Here is a 22,887-nt window from a genome sequence, read left to right as displayed (position 1 = left end):
AAAAGGTATAATCTGGCTGCCAGAAAATTGGAAGATTTTATCACTCTTGGAAAACCAATAGACAACATTGAGATAAGCAATCTCAGGGCCAACTCAGAGATTTACTGTTTAATCCCAACCTAGTATCACCAAGCTCTTCCAATCTCCTCCTAGTTCTTCTGGTCGCTCCTCACGTCACAGCAATGTGCATCATATACTAAGCAATGCAGAAAAAAAATACAGATGAGGATTTAAAAAAATGCACCACCTAGAAATAACGGTCATTAAATAAAAATCACTTTACACATGCTTCCATGGGAGAAAGATGGGTTGAATGAGCAGACAGGTAAACAGAAATACTTACATAAAATAATATGTAATTATTTCAATTATAAAATACTAAAGTTGCCTTTACAAAAATTTAACAGAAGGAAAAAACTCCAAGTGAAAATGAACTTTATGTTGGACTTTTAACTGTTTCTTTGGCAAAAGAAAAATGATTTCTGAACACAGTCCTTGAAGGTTAACAGACTGTAAAATTTTAAGAAATTCAAGCTATTTTTTTAAATCATGTTTCCATTTTAGAGAGTATAAATTGACTTTGGCAATGAAAAGTGAGTTCTGCAACCTCCGCTTCATTTCTTTATGTATTAGTTAGCTTTTGGGCTCATTTCGTTGAGTTTATGATATTACTATTCTGTGATTCAAACACTCAGGAGGAATTTTCTTCTGTTCCTTGGGCTATGCTTTCTTCTATACTGGGCTCCATGCCTTTTGGACACTTTTCGTTTTTTCTGTTGCTTATTATATAGTTGTGCTACTTCTTTTCACTCTGCTGTTTGGGCAGTCTTTCCATTTTGCTGTGATGCAATTATAACAATATTACCTGACACAACTATATGGCACTTACTATGTGCCAGCTGCTCTTCTAAGAGCTTTCCATATATTAACTCATTTAATCGTCACAAGATTCCTGAGGTATTATCACTATTCCCATTTTACAGATGAGAAAGTTTCAGCACAATTAAGTAACTTGTTCAAGGAACTTAATCTCTCTCTCTCTCTCTTTTTTTTTTTAAGACAGTCTCGCTATGTTGCCCAGGCTGGAGTGCAGTGGCGCCATCTCGGTTCACTGCAACCTCTTCCTCCCACGTTCAAGTGATTCTCCTGCCTCAGCCTCCCAAGTAGTTGGGATTGCAGGCACCCACCACCATGCCCTGCTAATTTTTTTTTTTTTTGTATTTTCAGTAGAGACGGGGTTTCAAGTAACTTAATCTATTAATCTCTTAGTGGTGAAGCAGATATGTCTCACAGAGTCTCCTTTCTCTAATGCCTCATAAGTAGCAGAGGCAGATTAGAACTAGGGATTCTGGCTCCAACATCCATTTTCTTGACCACTTTACTTCCCACCATACCTAAGGTCAATCTGTGCTCTCAACTGAGCTACAGTCTGAGGGCGCTTCTACATATTTCTACATACTTGGCCTGAAGGTATGGGGAGTGGAGAGGGAGAATTCAGCTTAGAAGGTGTGCCAACTTGGAGGATTTACTCCACCTACGTGGAGCTGCATTCCATCCCCTTAGCTCTGGATGCATCCTCTAGCTTAGCCTATAGCCCTCACATCCACTGAAGAGTTCATCTCCATCTCTGTCTGCTTCACCCATTTCTCCCCAGGAACACTTTCCACTTCTCCACAGTCAGAAAAGGGAAAAGCTACCAACCCTTTGGTTTACTTTCCTCCTGACAGGGAGTATAAAAACTCTCAAAATTTGGGTGACATATAGTTATGACTTCTGGCAGATGGGGTGAGAAACCTTACTGTGTAATACACTTCCTCTCAATTCTAGAATCTTCCATGCCTCTCCTTATTTACTGGTTGAAGTTTGTGGCACTGCATGTGCCCCATTCTTGTTTGATTGCTGAGGTAAAATATTTTACTAATTTGTATGAACTTGGTGGTGGGGAGTGGGGATTGCTCATTTATTAAATTAGGCATTAGAGAGACTGTGAGACATATCTACTTCACTGTCCTGATCCAGATATGCATACAGCATACCATGCATTGTTTCTTGAAGATTCCAAGTTAGCTAGATTTTGTAAATCTGATCAGGGAAACTAGATTCCTATAGGAAAGGAAGGAGAAAGAAAGACAAAACTTTAAAGAGTATTTTAAAAATGCAAGATGGTACAGAGAACATTCTGAGCTAATCAGGAGAAAAAAAAGAAAAATGCTTTAAGTGTTAAGATGTGCCAGAGATATGAAGCCTTGAATGAAGAATGTCAGACTCCCTGGTTCAGATACAAGGAAGAAATCAGGAACACATTTTAAAGTTTTCTAGGCTGAGCACAGTGGTTCATGCCTGTAATCCCAACACTTTAGGAGGCCAAGGCAGATGGATCACTTGAGGTCAGGAGTTTGAGACCAGCCTGGTCAACATGATAAAACCCTGAATCTACCAAAATTATAAAAAATTAGCTGGGTGTGGTGGTATGCATCTGTAATCCCAGGTACTCAGGAGGCTGAGGCAGGAGAATCGCTTGAATCCGAGAAGTGGAGGTTGCAGTCAGCAGAGATTATGCCACTGCACTCCAGTCTAGGTGACAGAGCAAGACTCCATCGCTAAATAAATAAATAAGTTTTCTACTTTTTAGCATAATTTTCTGATTCTTTTTGAATATTAGGCCTTCATACTGTTAACATCAGATTTCAATAGCTTGCTTTTCCCCATCCCCAAGCATGATCTATACTACCAGGAAATTCCACTGTAGTGCTCCCAGCCAGATACACTGGGAATGCCTGGTCTCTTTCTGATCCATTAGCCCATGACTGATAGACACTGAGGCAGGCGGAGGATGCAGGAACTGCTGACCACAAAGGAAGCCCTGCCCCTCCACAGGGCTTATACCAAAAGGTGGAAAACTGAGGAGTCCCCTGGAAGGCACAAGTACCTCATTTGAGTCATCTCACCAACAGAGCTGAGTGCAGCTAGAAGCATTTATAGGAATTTTTCAAAATATAACTTCTTGTGGAACTGGAAGAAAATATTTACACAACACATATCTGATAAATGCAAATTTAAACCACAATGAGATACCATCACACACCTATTATAATGGCTAAAATTTTTAAGTTAATACCAACTGCTGACACGGATGCAAAACAACTGAAATTCTTAAACACTGCTGGTATAAGTGCAAAACAGTACAGCCACCTTGGAAAATAGTTGGCATTTTCTTTAAAAATTAAACATACGGCCGGGTGTGGTGTCTCACGCCTGTAATCTCAGCACTTTGGGAGGCCGAGGTGGGTGGATCACGAGGTCAAGAGATCAAGACCATCCTGGCCAACATGGTGGAACCCCGTCTCTACTAAAAATACAAAAAAATCAGCTGGGCGTGGTGGCGCACGCCTGTAGTCCCAGCTACTCAGGAGGCTGAGGCAGGAGAATTGCTCGAACCCGAGAGGCGGAGGTTGCAGTGAGCCGAGGTCGTACCACTGCACTCCAGCCTGGTGCCTGGTGACTGAGTGAGACTCAGTCTCAAAAAAAAAAAAAAAAAAAAAAAAAAAAATTAAACATACACTTACAATAAGATCCAGCAAATCTCACTCCTGTATACCCAAGAGAAACAAAAAGTCATGTTCACACAAAAACCTATAAGCAAATGTTGCAGTAGCATTATTCATAATCACCAAAAACCTGAAGTAACTCAAATGCCCTTCAATTGGCAGATAAACAGATTGTGGTACTTACATCCCATACAACAAAACACTATTCAACAATAAGAAGGAACACACTACTGATAACACACAACATGGATGAACCTTAAATGCCTTATGCTAAATTGAAGCCAGACTCGAAAAGCTACATACTGTGTGATTTGATTTATATGACATTCTGGAGGTGGCAAAATCACATGGACAATAGATTACTGGTTGGCAGGGAGAATGGTGGTGGGAGGGGTTGACTACAAAGGCATGGCATGAGGAAATTTTGTGGTGATGCAACTGTTCTATATATTGTGATGATGATTTTAGGTATTTATTAAAGTTCAGAGCTGTACACCGAAAGAGGTAAATTTTGCTAGAAAAAAATGAAGTTCGCAAAAGAAAAATATGTCATGTGGAAGAAACTTTAAAATAATCTACTTGATTGGTAAGAGAAAGCTCAGGAAGGGTGAGTGATTACCACATCACGGGAGGTAATGAGTAGCAGGATGGGAACCAGTATCTCTCCACCCCTGTCCAGGATCCTTTCCACTACAGCAGTATTTCTGACTTTTTACCTTGACTTTCAGTAAGAAATATATTAGTTTTCTATTGCTGCCATAATAACTTACCACAAATTCAGTAGCTTAAACAACACTTATTTACCTCAGAGTTCTATAGGCCAGAAGTCCAGTATGGCATGACTATATCTCTTGCTTGGGGTTTCACAAGGCCAAAGCAAATGTCTGAATGTGTCAGCTGGCCTGGCTCTTAGGAGGAGGCTTGAGGGGAAAATCCACATCCAACTGGACAGACTACAGGCAGAATTCTGTTGCATGCAGGTGGGGGACTGAGGCTGTTTCCTCGCTGGTGATCATCACTCCCAGCGTCTAAAGCCTGCCCACATTTCCTGCCTTATGACCCGTCCATCTTCAAAGCCAGCAGCAGGCCTTGTCCTTTTCATGCCTTAAATCTTTGTGACAGCCTCTTCTGCCCTCAACTGGGGAAAGCTGTTTTTAAGGGCTCATGTGATTACTCTGGGCCTGCACAAACAATCCAGGATAATCTACTTGAAGGTCAACTGATTTGTAATGTATCTGATACCTGCAAAATCTCTTCTGCCATGTAATGTAACATGTTCATGGGCATAAAACCAGTGAAGGTGAAGGTGATGGGGCCTCCCTTCTGCCTACCACATACATTTTACACAAAGACCAAATATACACACATGTAAATGAAACAATTAGAACACTTACTTTTACTAAATTCAAGTTATTTCAAAATGCTAGCAGCAACACACATTGATTTCACATCCCACTAATGAGCTACAAACTGTAATCTGAGTTTATCTTGAAAATGGAGCAGTATTTAGAAAATAAAATTTTCCTTAGATACCATTAACATCAAAAATATTAAGTACTTAAGAGAATAACATTTAACAAAATACGTCAATTTGAAAGGATGTCCTTTCAAATTCCCATTTGCAATGATAATAGGAGGCCTAGAGAAGGGCCTCTGGGGTCTATTTAATGCTCAAAATCACATGCAATGTTATAGAACTAACCACAAGCAAAACAAGACAATCCCTGGTTAGGGACATCCTACAGAATACCCAGCCAGCACTACTCAGGCTGTCAAGGTCATGAAAAATGAGGAAAAACTAAGAAACTGCCATAGACCAGTGAAGACTGGACAACTTTATGTACAATTTATCACAATTTTAAAAAATGAGGTCCAGCACTTTGGGAGGCCGAGGCGGGTGGATCACGAGGTCAAGAGATCGAGACCATCCTGGTCAACATGGTGAAACCCCGTCTCTACTAAAAATACGAAAAATTAGCTGGGCATGGTGGCGCGTGCCTGTAATACCAGCTACTCAGGAGGCTGAGGCAGGAAGAATTGCCTGAACCCAGGAGGCGGAGGTTGCGGTGAGCTGAGATCGCGCCATTGCACTGCAGCCTGGGTAACAAGAGCGAAATTCCGTCTCAAAAAAAAAAAAAAATGAGGTACTGGTACATGCTATAGCATGGATAAGACTTAAAAGTGAAAAAAGCCAAACACAATAGACCACATTATTACATGATTCCATTCATATGAAAATGTTCTAAAATCGACTGTGGTGATTGGTGTACACATTTGTGAATATACTAAATACCACTAAATTGTACACTTTAAATTGGTGAAATATAGGGTATGTGGATTATATGTCAATAAAACTTAACAAAATAATGAACTGGCTCAAACTAGGACCATATTTATTTGAACTCCTGAGGACAAATGGTGTTCCATAAATTCTGGAACCACTTTCTGGTGATGTGCTGGAAAAATAAGAGAACAAAATTAATGAAAAGACTGCAGGTTAGAATGGCTGGAAGGAAAGATCAGGAAGGTCTGTGACCAGGTATGGTGGCTCTCCAGTCACAGGGCAAGAACAAAGGTGAGATTATAAAGCACACTAGACTAAAGCTGATCAAAAACCTTTATTCTGGTCCTCATCATTCAGTAAGCCATTTATGCAGAACATTTCTTCATCTCTGCTCCAAGCAGCAGCGGCTGCATCCAGGCTTGACATGGAAGACAGAAGTAGTGGAAGACCTTGCAGAGAAAAGCTAATTGATGAGATCTCTGCTTATACCAGCATAGGTGACAGCAGAACAGGAAGAGTGTGTTTAAGTGCAAAGACTCCGTTCTTCAAAGCTGAGGCCTGTAGAGAGGGGTGAACTGAAGGCTGCAGATGAAGGCTCACAAAACTGTCCCACTCAGCAATCAATCCAAAGTACCTAAACATACAAAGAGCAATGAGTACAGCACGAGACCTCAGGAGCTGGGTTAGCGTAACAAACTGGGCAAAGTTAATGCCCAGTCTTTTGACAAAGACAAATCAAAAATACATGACAATAACAGCATATAAATTAGGGGACAAGGAATTTGAAAACTGAGTTAATGGATTCTGAGATCTCAATTTGTTCAGAATGAGGGGAAAGGTACTAACTAGGCTTTGATAAATTAAGGACTTACAAAGTTAACTGATAGAGTAATCACTAAAAGAATAGAAATATTTAACTTTCAAGCTGATAAAAAATCAAATAATAATCTAAAAGAAGGCCAAAAATGAAAGGAAATAATACATTATATAAAACAAGAATATAGAAAGCAGGACAAACTAAAACAATAGATTCAAACTCATAGATATGACCAATTACGTTAAACATAAATGAACTACATGCTCCAGTTAAAGACTGTCTGAATTTAGGAAAATAATCCAGTTAAATCCTGTTTACAAATTCATGGAAAGATAAAAATTAAAAATTTACAAAAACACATACCATGCAAATACTAACTAAAGAAAGCTGACAAGCTTTAATATTATTAAACAAAATAGACTTTAGGCAACAAAGCACAATTAGAAATAATAATAGCCAACTTACAAATATAAAAGCCTCAATCACCAATAATATGTAACAATATTAAATTTGTATATATCTAATCACATGGTTTCATAATATATAATGATAGACCCAGAAATGTAAGAAGAAATAGTCCATAATCATAGCAGATTTTTAACACACAACTCTTCGAAATTGGTAAAATAAGGAGAGAGAAGAAATTCAGTAAGAACACAGAAAATCTAAACTATCCAATAACCAAATTTGGCATTGCAACCCCTCTAACAGCATCACTGAATTCCACCAAATAGTCCAAAACAAAATAATTCCAATCTTACAAAAAGTTTTCCAGAGAATAGATAAGATAAAAAGTGGGCAAGGTGTGGTAGCTCACTCCTATAATCTCAACACTTTGGGAGGCCAAGGCAGATGGATCACCAGAGGTCAGGAGTTCAAGACTAGCATGGCCAATATGGCAAAACCCATCTCTACTAAAAATACAAAAATTAGCTGGGTATGGTGGTGTGAGCCTGTAATTGCAGCTACTCAGGAGACTGAGGCAGGAGAATCACTTGAACCCAAGAGGCAGAGGTTTCAATGAGCTGAAATTGTGCCATTGCACTCCAGCCTGGGGAACAGAGTGAGACTCTGTCTCAAAAAAAAAAAAAAGATAAAAAGCATATAATTACCAATGAATTGTATGATGCTTACGGTATGAAAAAAATACTAATCTCTCTTATAAACAGGGATGCAACATGCATAATCTGTTTAAAAAATCTACATAAAATCTACAGTGAGTATAATTACTAAGGAAATACTGAAAGCTTTTCCTTGGAAGTCAAAATGCTTGTTCTTACCATTTCCATGCAACACTGTACTAGAGATTCTAGCCAGTTCAGTAGGGTAAGAAAAAACAAATAAAAAGATAAGGATTGGAAAGAATTTCACAAAATTATTGTTATTGGCAGATGATATACTATTATGTAATTAATGAAATTCAAAAATCAACAGATATGTCATTAAAATTAGTAAGAACTGAATCAAAACAAAATTTTTAAGTAAAAAAACAAAAAATAGGAGCTAAGCAAGATGCTAGGTACAAAATTAACATATAAAATCAATTGTATTGCTAAATACAGCAATATTTAGAAAATAAAATTTTCCTTAGAAAGATACCATTCACAATAGCATGAAAAATAGTAAGTACCTAGAGAACAACATTTAACAAAATAATGTCAAGATTTCTTCAGGTAAAATATTTTATTAAAAACTAAATATTAATAAATGGAAAAGTAGACTATATTTATGAACTGAGAGGTTCACTATTTTAAAGATAACATTTCTCCCCCAAAGTAATTTATAAATTCAATACAATCTCAATTAATATCCCTTTTTGTGGAATTTGACAGATTCTAAAATGTATATGAAAATGCAAAAATTCAAAAATAGCAAAGATACTTAGAAAAAACCAGGTGGGAAGATTTGCTCTCTCAGATAAAGCTACCATAACTGAGACAGTGTAATACTGATGTGAGAATACCCATCAATGCAAAAGAGATACAAATAGAACAATGGAAAGAACCGAAAGGCCAGAAACAGTCTTGATAGCTGCTAAGAAAGGCAGCACTGCAAAGCAGTGAGGTGTTATGAACAAGTGGATATCTAATTATGAAGAAACAGATGAGACTGGACCCCCAACCCAATACACAGAAATTCAACACCACTGTTATGAAAGACAAAACTATCAAGATTTTAGCATACAAGAGAATGTCTTCATGACCACAGAGTAGGGAAAATTTTCTAAAATGGATACAAATAGCACTAGTTATAAAGAAAAAAATTGATACATTTGACTACCTTTATCTTTTAATGCTTATCAAAAGACAACCTTTTTAAGGTGTAAAACAGCAGGAAAAGATATTTCCCATACACTAAAAAAGATTAAGATCTAAAATATAACAAGCACTGCTAGGCACGGTGGCTCACGCCTGTAATCCCAGCACTTTGGGAGGTAGAGGCGGATGGATCACTTGAGGTCAACACAGACTGGCCAACACAGTAAAACCCCATCTCTACCAAAAAATGCAAAAATTAGCCAGGCGTGGTGGTGCATGCCTGTAGTCCCAGCTATTTGAGAATCTCTTGAACCTGAGAGGGGGAGCTGCAGTGAGCAGAGATTGAGCCACTGCACTCCAGCCTAGATGACAAAGCAAGACTCCATCTCAAAAAAAAAAATTAAAATTAAAAACGAAATAAAATATACCAAGCATTGTTATAAATCAATAAGAAAAAAACGAAAATACCTAACAGAACACTAAGAGACACCCCTCAAAAAAACTGGACATGATCATGAAAAGATGCTCAATGTCACCCATAATCAGGGCAATATGAATTAACACCACAATGCAACTATCACTTACATTCAATACCAGCTTGTCAAAAATCAAACTCTGGCAATACCAAGTACGGGTAAGAATGAGGAGCAATGGGAATTATCATGCACTGCTGGTAGGAATGTGAATTGGAATACAGGAAGTTCAGCAGTACTTGCCAAAGATGGAGATATGAATACCTTATATATCCTAGGTCCCAGCAGTATTATATATTTCATACATACATACACATTCACCCTAGAGAAACATGTACAAGACTGTTCATGGCAAATTGTTTATAACAGGGAAAAAAAAGGTTTCCCAAATATCAACATTGAAATAGTTCAACTGTGGTACTGCCATGCAGCAAGGAACATGAACAAATGAGTTATGTGCAATCACACAGATGAATCTCATAAATGTGTTAACTTAAAGAAAACAGTTGTGTGACAGATGCTGACCAGCAAATGCTTATGGTTTGGTTCCACTTTCAGAGAGTTTAAAAAAACAAAACTAAACCTAAGTGTTCAGGGATGCATGCTTATATAGTAAACTATAAAGAAAAGGAAGTACTTACCAAAAAAGTCAGGATACAGTAATGTCGGAAAGGGGAGAAGAGGTATGATGAAGAATGAATACATGTGGGACTTCTGGGAGCTGACAATAGCCTATCTCTTGGCCTACATGGTGGTTACAAGGGTGTTCATTTTATCATTTATTGACTTCACATTTACAGCACACACTTTACATGTGTTGTATTTCATAAGACTTAGAAAAAGAATATATATATAAACATATTTGTATAAAATATCCAGATTACACAAGAAAACTAGCAACCATTGTTTGCAGGGAGGGGACCTGAATGTGGAATTAAGGGACAGAGAGAGGGTAGAAAAAGACTGTTCACAGTCTTCGTTTTCAACTTCTACAATCAACCAGAGATAAAGCATGGAAGATTTAATTGTGATAAGATATAAATGTTATTAGCTTTCACAACGTCAAAGTACCAGTATAGACAACACAAACTGAGAGCTACATGTGAACTAAAAAGGCAAAAGGGATATGTTCACTAACAGTCATACTTTACAAACTGGGGAGTCAAGAAATACATTAAAAGTTGGACACAATCACCACCAAAGACATTCTAGTATGTTATACAAACTGCAAAGGCAAAGAAACTAAAACTATTGATACAATTACCAAAAATCAGAAAGTCAGGAGGGGATTTATGGGGTTCTACAGGTTAGCCAAATTTTCATTTATCACAGCAGGAAGTCAACACATACCATCTACAACTGACAAATCAATGGGTAAGCATATTAGTTAGAAATAAACATAACCACCAGAAAAGCTCAAAACACAGTGGGACAGCAGCAGCTGTACTTCATTGTAAGCCATTAGGTAACTATTTGATTTTTAAACATGAATCTATATTGCTTATAAAAAAGAAAAAAAGTTTTTACTTATACCATACACATCTAAGGACGTAAGAACATTTATTTTACTAAGTACAACAAAATACAATGCAGACTGAACCCGTAGGTGCTATGATGGCTAACATTCACATCTACCAATGTAGGATAGAGCAGAGGGATTCCATTACAGAGATAAATGAGGATGAAAGCAGAGGATGAAAATGAACACAGCAACCATTCAATAAATGGCCATTTATTAAAAATCCAAGCCAAGCACTATGCTGTGACAGAGGCTAGAGAGGAAAACTACATAAGACCTCCCCACTTCTATTCCTAGTCCCTCCAGTTTATTATCCCCAGAGCCGCAATGCTGTGTACTTAAACTACAAATATGATCATATCACTCATGTCTTTGAAGAGCTGGTCATTAAACATGAAGAGGTAAAGTAGGCTCCAAACATTTTTGACTGGAGAACTTATGGAAAGTCTGTCACAAGGAGTGCCTACCTTAGGTGAGCAACTAACAAAAGTTAATTTTAAGAAAAATGAGTAGGTGGAAAGAGATGCTGAAGAAAAATCTACAAATTAAAAGAATGCTCAATAGTCTAGGCATGTAGCTGGCCATGGCAATGTATCTAATGAGACATTTAGAAAATATCTATCAAAAGGGCCAGTGGCCTAAGTTGACATGGAGATGCAGAACAAAGGAGTAAAAAACAGTGGAAAAAATCAAGAGACTTATGAAAGTAATAAGGCTTGGAGGAGGTAATGAGAACACCCTGGGAGAATGAACTGAGAGTACATGGCTTTTGCTAAGCTATTCAATCAAAATACAGTCATGTGTTGCTTAACAACAAGGATACATTCTGAGAAAGATGCATCACATCTTTAGGCAATCCCACCACTGTGTGAACACCATAGAATGTACCTACACAAACCTAAACAGTATCGCCTACTACATACCTAGGCTACGGGGTATACCTATTGCTCTCAGGCTACAAACTTGAACAGCATGTTACTGTACTGAATACTGCAGGCCAACTGTAACACGATGGTAAGTGTATTTAAACATATCTAAAGATAGAAAAGGTAATGTATTTAATTAGGATGTTATGACTGACTGGGCAACAGGAATTTTTCAGCTCCATTATAACCTGATGGGACCACCCTCACGTGTGCAGTCCAGAGCTGACCAAAAAGTTACTATGCAGCACTTGACTATATATATGTAGTGAAGAGTAAGCTGATCTAAGAATTAAGTAGCAGAAATAGCTCTAAGGCAAGGTAGCTAAAATGAGGTATTTCAAACATTTGCTATTTTAATGACAAAACTGGCTGGGCACAGTAGCTCATGCCTGTAATCCCAGCACTTTGGGAGGCCGGGGGTGGGGTGGGGGAGGGGATCACGAGGTCAGGAGTTCAAGACCAGCCTGGCCAAGATGGTGAAACTCCGTATCTACTAAAAATACAAAAATTAGCAGGGCGTGGTGGCAGGTGCCTGTAATCCCAGCTACTCAGGAGGCTGAGGCAGAGAATTGCTTGAACCTGGAAGATGAAAGTTGTAGTGAGCCAAGACTGTGCCACTGCACTCCAGCCTGAGTGACAGAGCAAGACTCTGTCTCAAAACAAAACAAAACAAAAAGACAAAATTTAGTTAGTACACAAGTTAATCCATGACTCCTAAGAACAAATAAATACAGACAAGAACAAGTCTTACTGCAGCAAAATAATCACTTCACACAGATTGTTGAAGAAAAAGGAACAGGCAGTGACCCTTTAAATGTTGACAATTGTTTCTGATCTCTAACATGATAAGGGTGGCAAGCTTGATAGCTAGGGATGGCGACCAAGGCAGGAATCAAAATTTTGAATTCATCTAACTCCACTGGGATCTTTATATTCCCTTCTATTTCTTTATGGTTAGCAATTTTTAGGTAGAAGTTTTAATTCCCCAAAGAAGAAAACCAAAACTCATTAAGTTTAGCAAGTTACTTTTTTCTATCCTAATAGCAAGTATGGAGAAAGAATTATCCCTACAAAAACAAGAACCAGGCATCCGTTTTATGAGGTTTTCAATTTCACATCAACATGCAAAAGACAGGTAGAAATGACTGCCCACTGACAGAGAACTCACCTTCCAAAAAAGCAAATTCATCCACAGCTTCTATTGCATTATCTGAAACATAAGGTAAAGGAACACCTGACTAATTCCAGCCATGCTGACGTCAGTCCCAAAACAGCACAATCTGCAGTGAAGGGCATAAGGCTTTGGGCAAATGAGCACATTTATAAGATGCGTCCCTTGTTGCCTTGATATCCATATCTACACTACCAGCAACTCTTATATATACTAGCTGTCTCTCTAGAAGATTAAGAAAACCATAGGCAAATCCATTCAATGCAGGGGGCTGGGAGGTTCCTAAATTAAACCTATATTACTTATTCACTTTGCTCTGAAAGTCATCAGAGAAGAATGTGGCAATACATGCAGGGAGCCTGAGAATATGGTCTATAAAAGTTTACAAAGGTGAGAGTTACCAGCCAGACAAGAGTCAGAAATCAAATCCCCAGTTGCAAGTGAAAAAGAAGTATCTTTTTCAGGTGCAATTTGGCAGAAAGTATGAAGGGATCCAGTCAGCTTTCGCAAACCCAGACGCCTTCACACTCTGCCCCCACCACCCCAAGCAGGCAGACACTACAGGCAGGGTTTCCTGGCATTGTGGCCAACAGAAACCATCATGGGGAGAGACGCTGTGGCACCTCTCAGATCAGAGTGATGTCTTCTCAATCCGCGCAAGGGGAAACCAGCCCAGCTCTCCCTTGTCTGTCCCCAGACACGCAGTGTCACTCTACCCAAGTCTCTCCTCTGAAGGGTTTTCCTTTTTCCCTGCTGAGCGCAGCAGTAGGCATCTTTTGCAATGGTCTCCACAAATAGCTCCTGTATAGTAAAAAAGCAGAGTTTTAGTAATGGGTTCTAGCACACTGAGGAGGTGAGGGCTCCAGTTTGTGAGTTGGGGCAGAAAGGGAGAATGGCTCAGGGGCAAGAAAATGTTCTGGAAGTTAAGATTGTCCTGGACTTCATGAAGGTGGATTCCACTACCCTCTTCCCAGTATTCTCCCTCATTCACTAGAGACTCCTACAAGTTCTGTATGAGGCCCTGGAGATACAAATTAAAGTCACTCACTATCCGGGTCCTCAATATGAAGAGTGTTAACAAAACACACAACTCGCATAGGTTCCCGACTTCTTCCCTCCGCCTTCCGGGTCCACGCCCACATCTCAAAACCTTGCCCACGCCGCCCTAAGCCCCGCCCCCGGAAAACCCTGAGGCCCCGCCCGCGCTCCCCTCCCCCAGCCCCCGCGTGCCCTCCCGCTGCAGCCGCACCGCTGCTCGTGCCAGAATGAAGATGGCTTCCTGTCCCGCTAGCGTCACGTCGGGGTCCGCCTTCACCAAGGCCTTTACTCGCGCCAGAGGCAGCCTCGAGAGACGTGCCCCAGGCGCACTCGTTGGCGCTGGGGGCTGCGAGGCCGCTGCATCCCCAGCGGGTCCGTCCTCCTCTCGGGGAGTCCCGCTTCCTGAAGCCGCCGCCACCGCCGCCGCCATCCCGGCACTGAGCGTGCTGCGCGGCCGCCGACTGTGCGCGCGCATGCGGCGCAGGCCCTTTCCCGCGCGGGCTGGAGGCCACACCCTGTGTTGGCGCGCGGCTCCGCCCCTACGCGCGGGGCTCTCCCGGGAATCCCAGTGGGCGGGGACCGGGCTCTAGCTCTTCCCGTGCGCCTGGCCACCTCTGGGCTATTGTGGACTTGGTTGACGCTACCAGCCACCCTCTAGTCCCATTGGGCCTGTGGAGCCCAGGCACCGCCCTTGGTGCCGGTGCGGGGCTGGTAAGGGGAGAAGTCTAGACCCAGCTCGCAAGAGAGCCTCCGTCAACACAAGAATGTACATCCTCGTAGGCACGTGTCCGAGGGAGGCCCGGACATTCCCAGGAGGGCCCAGCATTGGGGAAGAGGGTGCCAAGAAGGCAGCAAAATCTGGACCAAATTCAAGGATAACCAGTTATAGATGCTCTTGAAGGAGGGGTAAGGCTTTTGGCAGGCAGAAAGGAAGAAATTCAGCCAAGGCAGAGGAAACAAGAAAAAGATGTGGAGCCTGGAAGGGATGAAGTTGTAATGAGGCATCCACGTTTGTTCAAAAAGTGGTTGCATCACAGCTCTGGGTCTCAAATTTGACCTCAAGATCCCTTTATGGTCTTAAAGATTATTAAAGAGCCTAAGGAGCTTTTTTCTGTCGGTTATATCAATACTTACTATATTGGAATTACAACAAAGTTTTAAAACACTGATTTAAAAATCACTAATTTATTACAAGCTAACAAACATTTTTATGACAAGTGACTTTTTTAAAAATAAATTTGGTAAGAAAAGTCTACTGTCAGATTTCATGTGAGAACTGGATTCTCTAGCTGCTTCTGTTGTTAACATTAGCTCTTCTCAGGTAGCTCTGAAAAACTGTACTGCATCTACTTAAGAGAATGAGAAGGAAAAAAGACAACCTCTTGGTAGTATTAAGAAAATAATTTTGACCTCATGGACTCCTGAAAAGGATCTGTAGAAATTTCCCACCCCCATGAATCCCCACACTACACTTTGAGATCTGATAGCATAGAGGAACAGTTAATATTTACAACAGGTTTAATCTAAGTCAATCATAATAATAGTGAACACTTTTGAGCATTTACTATGTGCATGATTCAAAGTTTTATATTTATGTAAATCACACTTCTGTAATTTTCATAATACCCTATTGAGGTAAATATCTTAACTTTATTTTACAAAATAAGCTTAGCCTTGTTTCTCAAACATTTGAAACAAGGTGCAGAGTGGTTACTGAGTCACACACACTCAATAGAATGTGGTGAAGCCAAGATGAAGCTGAATTAAATGACATCTGAAATCACTCCCCTCACTCTGACTGGTGTAGGGGTGGAAAGGTGTGACACCTTTCTTTACTCATTATCAGGGTCACAGCTGACACTGATAACACACAAATAGCTGTGTGGAAATGTGATTAGAGGCCTGGAACAGTGGGTCATGCCTGTAATCCCAGCACTTTGGGAGTCCAAGGCAGGAGGACAGCTTGAGCCCAGGAGTTTGAGACCAACTTGGGTAACAGATGGAGACCGCATTTCTCCAAAAAAAAAAAAAAAAAAAAAAAATTAGCTGGACATGGTGATCCTATAGTCCTAGCTATTTGGGAGGCTGAGGTGGGAGGGTTGCTTGAGCCCAGGAGTTCAGGGTTACAGTGAGCAACGATGGCATCACTGCACTCCAGCCTGGGCGACAGAAACCCTGTGTCTTAAAAAGAAATGTGATTGGACAAAAAGGGAATGATGATGATCTAATGGTAATAGACTGAATGGGGAAACCCAGCAAGGCTGGTCTGTTCATACTCTTCTTGGCCTTTCTGTGTAGCATTTCTTCTGGTATTAGGGCAGGACTCTTCTGGAATAAGGGTCTTCAAGGGAGAAGGCAGAGAATAACCTTTCTAGGTTTTACAACTTGCTTGGAGGAAGGGGAGTTCTAGTTTCTATGACCTGCGTTGGGAAAGAGGAATTCTGGTTTCCATGACTCACTGCAAAGAGTGATGGTGTTACAGTGGGTAGCTAGTCAGACACGAACAGGGAAGGCTAGGGCCCCCACACTCCACCAGGAATGTCAGGCAACCATCAGGTGATGGTCAGGCAGTGGTAACACTACCTCTCTAAAGTAATTGGTCACAGTCAATGCCAGGGAAAGGCAGTTTCCCTATAAATAGAAAAACCGTGAAATGTGATCAGCAGCTTCCTGATGAGATCTCAGGAGTTGGGCAAGCAAGCTCACACATGCACACTAAGAGGCAAAATGGTGGAATTTAACTGGTATATGACCTTCTGGGGGCATTCCACTAGAAAAGGGAAGAAAGCCTCGGATGAGCATGCATACAACTCCAATAAATACACTGCACGCGCTCCCCTCCCCAGCACTAGCAGACCATTGGGAAGAATCAGGGTAGAAGGGATTCTACCCCAGAAATAAGCTAACATATAAAGCCCCAAGTCAAAAGGTCAAACCTTGCACTTGTCCTTAAAGTCACCCTCTTGGGCCTCTTCCCAATGTACTTTTCTTCCTTTCATTCTTGCTCTAAAGCTTAATGAATTTTCACTCCTGCTTTTAAAACTTGCCTCAGTCTCTTCTTTTGCCTTATGCCCCTCAGTCAACGGCTTTCTTCTGAGGAGACAAGAATAGAGGTTGCTGCAATTCACTGTCAGTAACTTGAATAACTTCTACTGCTTACAGCGCGAAACAGAACAGGAGAAGTTCACAAAGACCTTGCTTCTGAGACCTTTCCAGTTTTCTTCAGTTCAAAGTACTCAGCATTTTAAGGTACCATACTTTGGGGTATCATGTTCTGAGCCCCAACCCTGAGTTAGCACAGAGACACTCTACTATAAGAGAATAAGAGTCTTGGCCCAGAATTTAAATCTTCAGAAGAGGATATAAGTTGCTGAAAATTGAACCAGAGCTGCCATTAGGGCCTCAGTCCTGAGTTCTCTTCAGATTATATTTGTGGACACTCGCTCACTCATGGAAAGCTCCACACAAAATTCACAAAAGCATGGCCAGATTCTTGTGTCACATTGCACAAGAACACTTCACAAGAGCTATATTCCAGCAATCTCAAAGTAGCTAAGTACTAAATTGGCCTAAATTCTGAATTAACATAAGACACTTGACAATAGTGGGGGTGTTACCCGACCCTACCACTTACCCAAAGTTAGCCTTTGGGTCAACGGTTTCGTCACTATAATCCCTTTCGTGGTCACCAGAAAAATTACAGGAAAGGGGTCCCGATCAAGACCCCAAGAGAGGGTTCTTGAATCTCATGCAAGAAAGAATTCAGGGTGAGTCCATAAAGTGAAAGCAAGTTTATTAGGAAAGTAAAGGAATAAAAGAATGGCTACTCCATAGATAGAGCAGCCTTGCCCATTTTTATGGTTATTTCTTGATTATATATTAAACAAAGGGTGGATTATTCACACCTCCCCTTTTAAGACCATATAGGGTAACTTCCTGATGTTGCCAGCATTTGTAAACTGTCATGGCACTTGTGGGAGTGTAGCAGTGAGGACGACCAGAGGTCACTCTCCTGGCCATCTTGATTTTGGTGGGTTTTAGCCAGCTTCTTTACTGCAACCTGTTTTTAAGCAAGGTCTTTATGACTTGTGTCTTATGTCGACCTCCTATCTCCTATCTCATCCTGTGACCAAAATTCTAAGAATGCCTTAACCATCTGGGAATGCAGCCCAGTAGGTCTCAGCCTCATTTTGCCTGGCTCCTATTCAAGATGGAGTTGCTCTGGTTCACATACCTCTGACAGGGGCAGGAGGAGTTAAGATTTCTTGAAAGGGCTGAGTCAACTTGGCTTTCAGAAGATTCTCATTTCAACCCCCTTTTCTTCCCAATTTTGTCTTCCTTGCCTTTCCTCCTTTTCTCCGTTTTTTCTCCCTTCATGTTTTTTGTTTTTTTGGGTTTTTTTTTTCCCTCATCACTTGAATGTCTCCCAACTTGACCCAGTCCCATCCTTCTTTCCCTGGTCTATGACTAACAAAGGGTTTGTGGAGACCAGACAGGACTTCCTATGAGTGTTCAACAGCACTAAGGTGTGTTAGAAAGGGAAATCGTGTTTCACAATTTTTGAGTTTCCGTGGAAAAAAGGCAGAAGAAACAGGAAGACAGAGGTTGAAAAGCTCAAAAAAGCCACACACAAAGTTTACATTCCAGTTCAAATAGAATGAAGGCTAAAAATATCTTTATAAGGCTATGTGATGAAAATTAGTGCAAAAAGTAAACTGATGTGTGTTAAATGAAGGTTAGCCTAAAGCTGTCTCTGTACATAGTTTAAGTTTGGCCTAAAGGTTTCTTCATATGTAGAGAAATGCAAGGTAACTTGATGTGAAAATGGTCACCTACTCTTATAAGAAATAGCCAAGTTTCAGCCAATTACAGGCAGCCAGCTGTTCAAACCAGGTTCAAATAAGGCAAACTTCAAGCTGTAGCCAGTCCAGCTATTTCTGTATCACTTCTGTTTTCTGGACATCATTTTCCTTTCTCTCTCCATAGGTGTTATCCTACCATGCAGCAGGCCTAGAGTCACTCTGGACCTGTTCTGGTTGTGTTGGGGCTGCCTGATTCAGAATCATTCTTTGCTCAATTAAACTCTGTAAAATTTAACTTGTCTAAAGTTTTTCTTTTAACTTGTGAGGTATTTTATGTAATAAACTAGAGATTAAAGACAGCTTGCTATCCACCCTACTAGGGTAAGTGTTCTATCCAGGAGATATGTATGTGGAGGAATCAGTAACACTACATTTCTGAATTATTTTTAAAAACAATCATCTATGTGTTGTATGTACATGTGTGTGTTGTTAAAAGATAAACTTAGGCACATTAAAATTTTAAAGAGTTGATTTGAGCAGATAGTGATTCATGAATCATGTAGTGCCAAACCACAAGTGGGTCTGTGTTCCACTGAGGTAGTGGGAGGGGAAATGTTTTATAAAGTATTTGTGGAAGCAAGACAAAGAAAATATTTGATTGGTTAACGTAGAGCAATAGCCATAAAGTTTCTAGTTAGAGGGGAGTTGGCAGTGTTACAGAATGGCTGGGTTCCAGTTAAACCCCACCATTAAGCCTGGAACTGCAGCCCTAAGAGAAAACAGCTGACCCTGTTTCTCCACCCGAATGTAGCCTTTTTGGCCTGTCCCTCCCCTACCCTGTGCACATAAAAAGACTAACTGGCAGAGCAATACAAGCAGCTGAGCATCAGGGATACAAATGGCTGAGCAGTAAGCAGAGAAGCAATTGAGTGTCTGAGACTATGGATAGATGCAGCTAACTTCAGACAGTGCAGCTTCAGGGAACAATCACCTTCTTCTTGCACCATCCCTTTTCCAACTCCCCATTCTGCTGACAGCCACTTTCACTTCCATCACCCAACAAAATCCTCGATATACGCTACCTTCAATCCATTTGTGCAATCTGATTCTTCCTGGACACTGGACAAGAACCCAAATGCCGAAAGGGCAAAGACTGGGACACTCCTACAGGGCCCTGCACAGAGCCCTCTCCCTCCAGAGAGGAGCAACCTGCCAGTTCCAGCATTAGTTCACTCTGGTTCCCACACTCTTCTTGCTCATATGCTCCCTATCCTGAGGAGTGGCCAGTGGCAGGCTGAGTGAAACAAGCTACTCCATTTGCCTCCCACAAAGGGGGTCAAGGTCAAGGGAAAAATTCCATCCCAACAGTGTCTAACTGGTTAAACTTAAGCTTTGTTTTCCTGCGATATGGCTGTTCATGCTGAGTTGGGTTTCAGTTTGGCTATGTAGAAACCCACTGCATTAGGCTGAGCACTCAGCCTAATGGCCTTCCAATTAATTTATTTTAACAGGACATCATTGTCATCATTGTAACTATATTTGTTCATGAATATATATCTGTACATAAATGTATACATACACAGACACATATCTGGGAGGTTAATGGTTAAATCATAAGGACAATAGAGGCCATACTAGGGTAACAAAAAGAAAAAACAACAACAACAAAAACACCAGACTGTTTAAAAGGAAAAAATAAAGAGAACAAAACTGAAGTATCATAAGTTTGTCCCTGGAAATCTTGGGATACAGGAATTACTTAAGCACTTAAAAACCAACTCATTACAAGGGGAAAGCACATTAAGAAAAAGAAAAGGGAGAAACAAAAGATACAAAGGAAAAGGTTACTCTTAATCAGTTCAGTGTTTAAATAAATTGTTTAGGCAGCAGTTCTTGACCTTTCTCAACTTTTTTGTTCAGGTTTATTATATAGGTAAATTGCATGTCACGGGGATTTGGTGTACAAATTATTTTATCACCCAGGTAATAAGCATAGTACCCAATAGGGAGTTTTTTGATCCTCATGCTCCTCCCACCCTTCACCCTCAAGCAGACCCGGGTGTCTGTTATTCCCTTCTTTGTGTCCATGTATATTCAGTGTTTAGCTCCCACTTATAAGTGAGAATATGTGGTATTTGGTTTTCTGTTCTTATGTTAGTTCATTTAGGATAATAACCTTCAGTTCCATGTTATTACAAAAGATATAATCTTGCTCTTTTTGTGGCTGCGTTAGTATTCTATGGTGTATATGTACCACATTTTTTAAATCCAGTTCACCTCTGATGGACATCTGGGTTAATTCCATGTCTTTGCTATTGTGACTAGTGCTGTGATGAACATATGCATGCATGTATCTTTATGATAGAACAATTTATATTCCTTTGGGTCTAGGTCCAATAATGAGATTGCTGGATAGAATTATAATTCTGTTTTAAGTCCTTTGAGAAATCACTACACTGCTTTCCACAATGGCTGAATTAATTTGCATTCCCATCAGCAGTATATAAGTGTTCCCTTTTCTCTGCAAGCTTACCAGCATCTGTTATTTTTTAACTTTTAAATAGCCATTCTGAGTGGTATGAGATGGTATCTCCTTGTGGTTTGATTTGCATTTCATTAATGATTAGTGATGTTGGACATTTTTTCATATGCTTGTTGGCTGTGTGTATGTTTCTTTTGAAAAGTGTCTGTTCATTTACTTTGCCTACTTTTTAATAACATTGTGTGGTTTTTGCTTGTTAATTGGTTTAAGTTTCTTATAGATTCTGGATATTAGACCTTTGTCAGATGCATAGTTTGCAAATATTTTCTCCCATTCTGTATGTTGTCTGTTTAGTTTGTTGATAGTTTCTTTTTTTCTCTCTCTCTCTCTGTCACCCAGGCTGGAGTGCAGTGACATAATCTTGGCTCACTGCAACTTCTACCTCCTGGGTTCAAGCAATTCTCATGCCTCAGCCACCTGAGTAGCTGGAATTACAGGTGCATGCCACCATATTCTGGCTGACTTTTTTTTTTTTTTTTTAGTAGACGTGGGTTTTTGCCATGTTGGCAGGCTTGTCTTGGACTCCTGGCCTCAACTGATCCACCTGCCTCGGCCTCCCAAAGTGCTGGGATTACAAGCATGAGCCACCATTCCCTGACAGTAGTTTATTTTGCTGTGCAGAAATTCTTTAGTTGGTTAATTTTTGGTTTTATTGCAACTACTTTTGGCATCTTCATCATGAAATCTTTGCCAGGTCTTATGTTCAGAATATTTCCTAGGTTGTCTTCCAGGGTTTTTATAGTTTTAGATTTTATATTTAAGTCTTTAATCCATCTTGAGTTGATTTTTGTGAATGATTCTGTTATGTTGTCTCTTTGTTCTCATTGGTTTCAAAGAACTTCTTGATTTCTGCCTTAATTTCATTATTTACCCAAAATCCTTCAGGAGCAGGTTGTTCAATTTCCATGTGATTGTGTGGTTTTGAGTGTTTCTTAATCCTGAGTTCTAATTTGATTGCTCTGTGGTCTGAGAGACTGTTAGTTATGATTTCAGGTTTTTTTACATTTGCTGAGGAGTGTTTTACTTCCAATTATGTGGTCAATTTGGAATAAGTGCCATGTGGCTCTGAGAAGAATGTATATTCTGTTGCTTTGGGGCAGAGAGTTCTATAGACATCTACTAGGTCCACTTGATCCAGAGCTAAGTTCAAATCTCATTAATCTGTCTAATATTGACAGTCAGGTGTTAAAGTCTCCCACTATTATTGTGTGGGAGTTTAAGTCTCTTTGAAGGTCACTAAGAACTTGTTTTATGAATCTGGGTCCTCCTGTATTGGGTGTATATATATTTAGAATTGTTAGCTCTTCTTGTTGAATTGTTCTCTTTACCATATGTAATGCCCTTTTTTGTCTTCTTTTATCTTTGTTGGTTTAAAGTCTGTTTCGTCAGAGACTAGGATTGCAACCCTGCTTTTTTCTTTTTCTTTCCATTTGCTTGGTAAATTTTCCTCCATCTTTTTACTTTGAGCCTATGTGTGTCTTTGCACATAAGATGGGTCTCCTTAACACA

General features: G+C 40.2%; 1 protein-coding gene across 1 annotated transcript; it reads right to left on the bottom strand.

Annotated features, from left to right (window-relative positions):
• Positions 1-6,147: 6,147 nt before the first annotated feature.
• POLE4 (DNA polymerase epsilon 4, accessory subunit) lies at positions 6,148-14,499 on the bottom strand. Its single transcript, XM_012452132.2, has 4 exons — positions 14,246-14,499; positions 13,713-13,797; positions 12,994-13,035; positions 6,148-6,466 (listed from the first exon to the last, which is right to left on the bottom strand). The coding sequence occupies exons 1-4, from the start codon at positions 14,462-14,464 to the stop codon at positions 6,453-6,455; spliced, it is 360 nt and encodes a 119-aa protein (XP_012307555.1). The 5' UTR covers positions 14,465-14,499; the 3' UTR covers positions 6,148-6,452.
• Positions 14,500-22,887: the final 8,388 nt, after the last annotated feature.

The sequence above is a fragment of the Aotus nancymaae genome, unplaced genomic scaffold (genome assembly GCF_030222135.1).
Source record: "Aotus nancymaae isolate 86718 unplaced genomic scaffold, 86718_ANA_hifiasm-v0.15.2.pri h1tg000017l, whole genome shotgun sequence".
NCBI classification, from domain to species: Eukaryota; Metazoa; Chordata; class Mammalia; order Primates; family Aotidae; genus Aotus; species Aotus nancymaae.
This window is presented reverse-complemented; position numbering and strand designations above follow the sequence as displayed.

What these genes read in the sequence shown, in the direction of transcription:
- POLE4 (XM_012452132.2), bottom strand. Translation starts at nt 14,464, where the DNA reads ATGGCGGCGGCGGTGGCGGCGGCTTCAGGAAGCGGGACTCCCCGAGAG. An exon ending in TCATTCTGGCACGAGCAGCG is followed by an intron (nt 13,798 to 14,245) that starts GTGCGGCTGCAG and finishes TTTACTATACAG; the next exon opens with GAGCTATTTGTGGAGACCAT. An exon ending in CCTTCAGAGGAGAGACTTGG is followed by an intron (nt 13,036 to 13,712) that starts GTAGAGTGACAC and finishes CTTATGTTTCAG; the next exon opens with ATAATGCAATAGAAGCTGTG.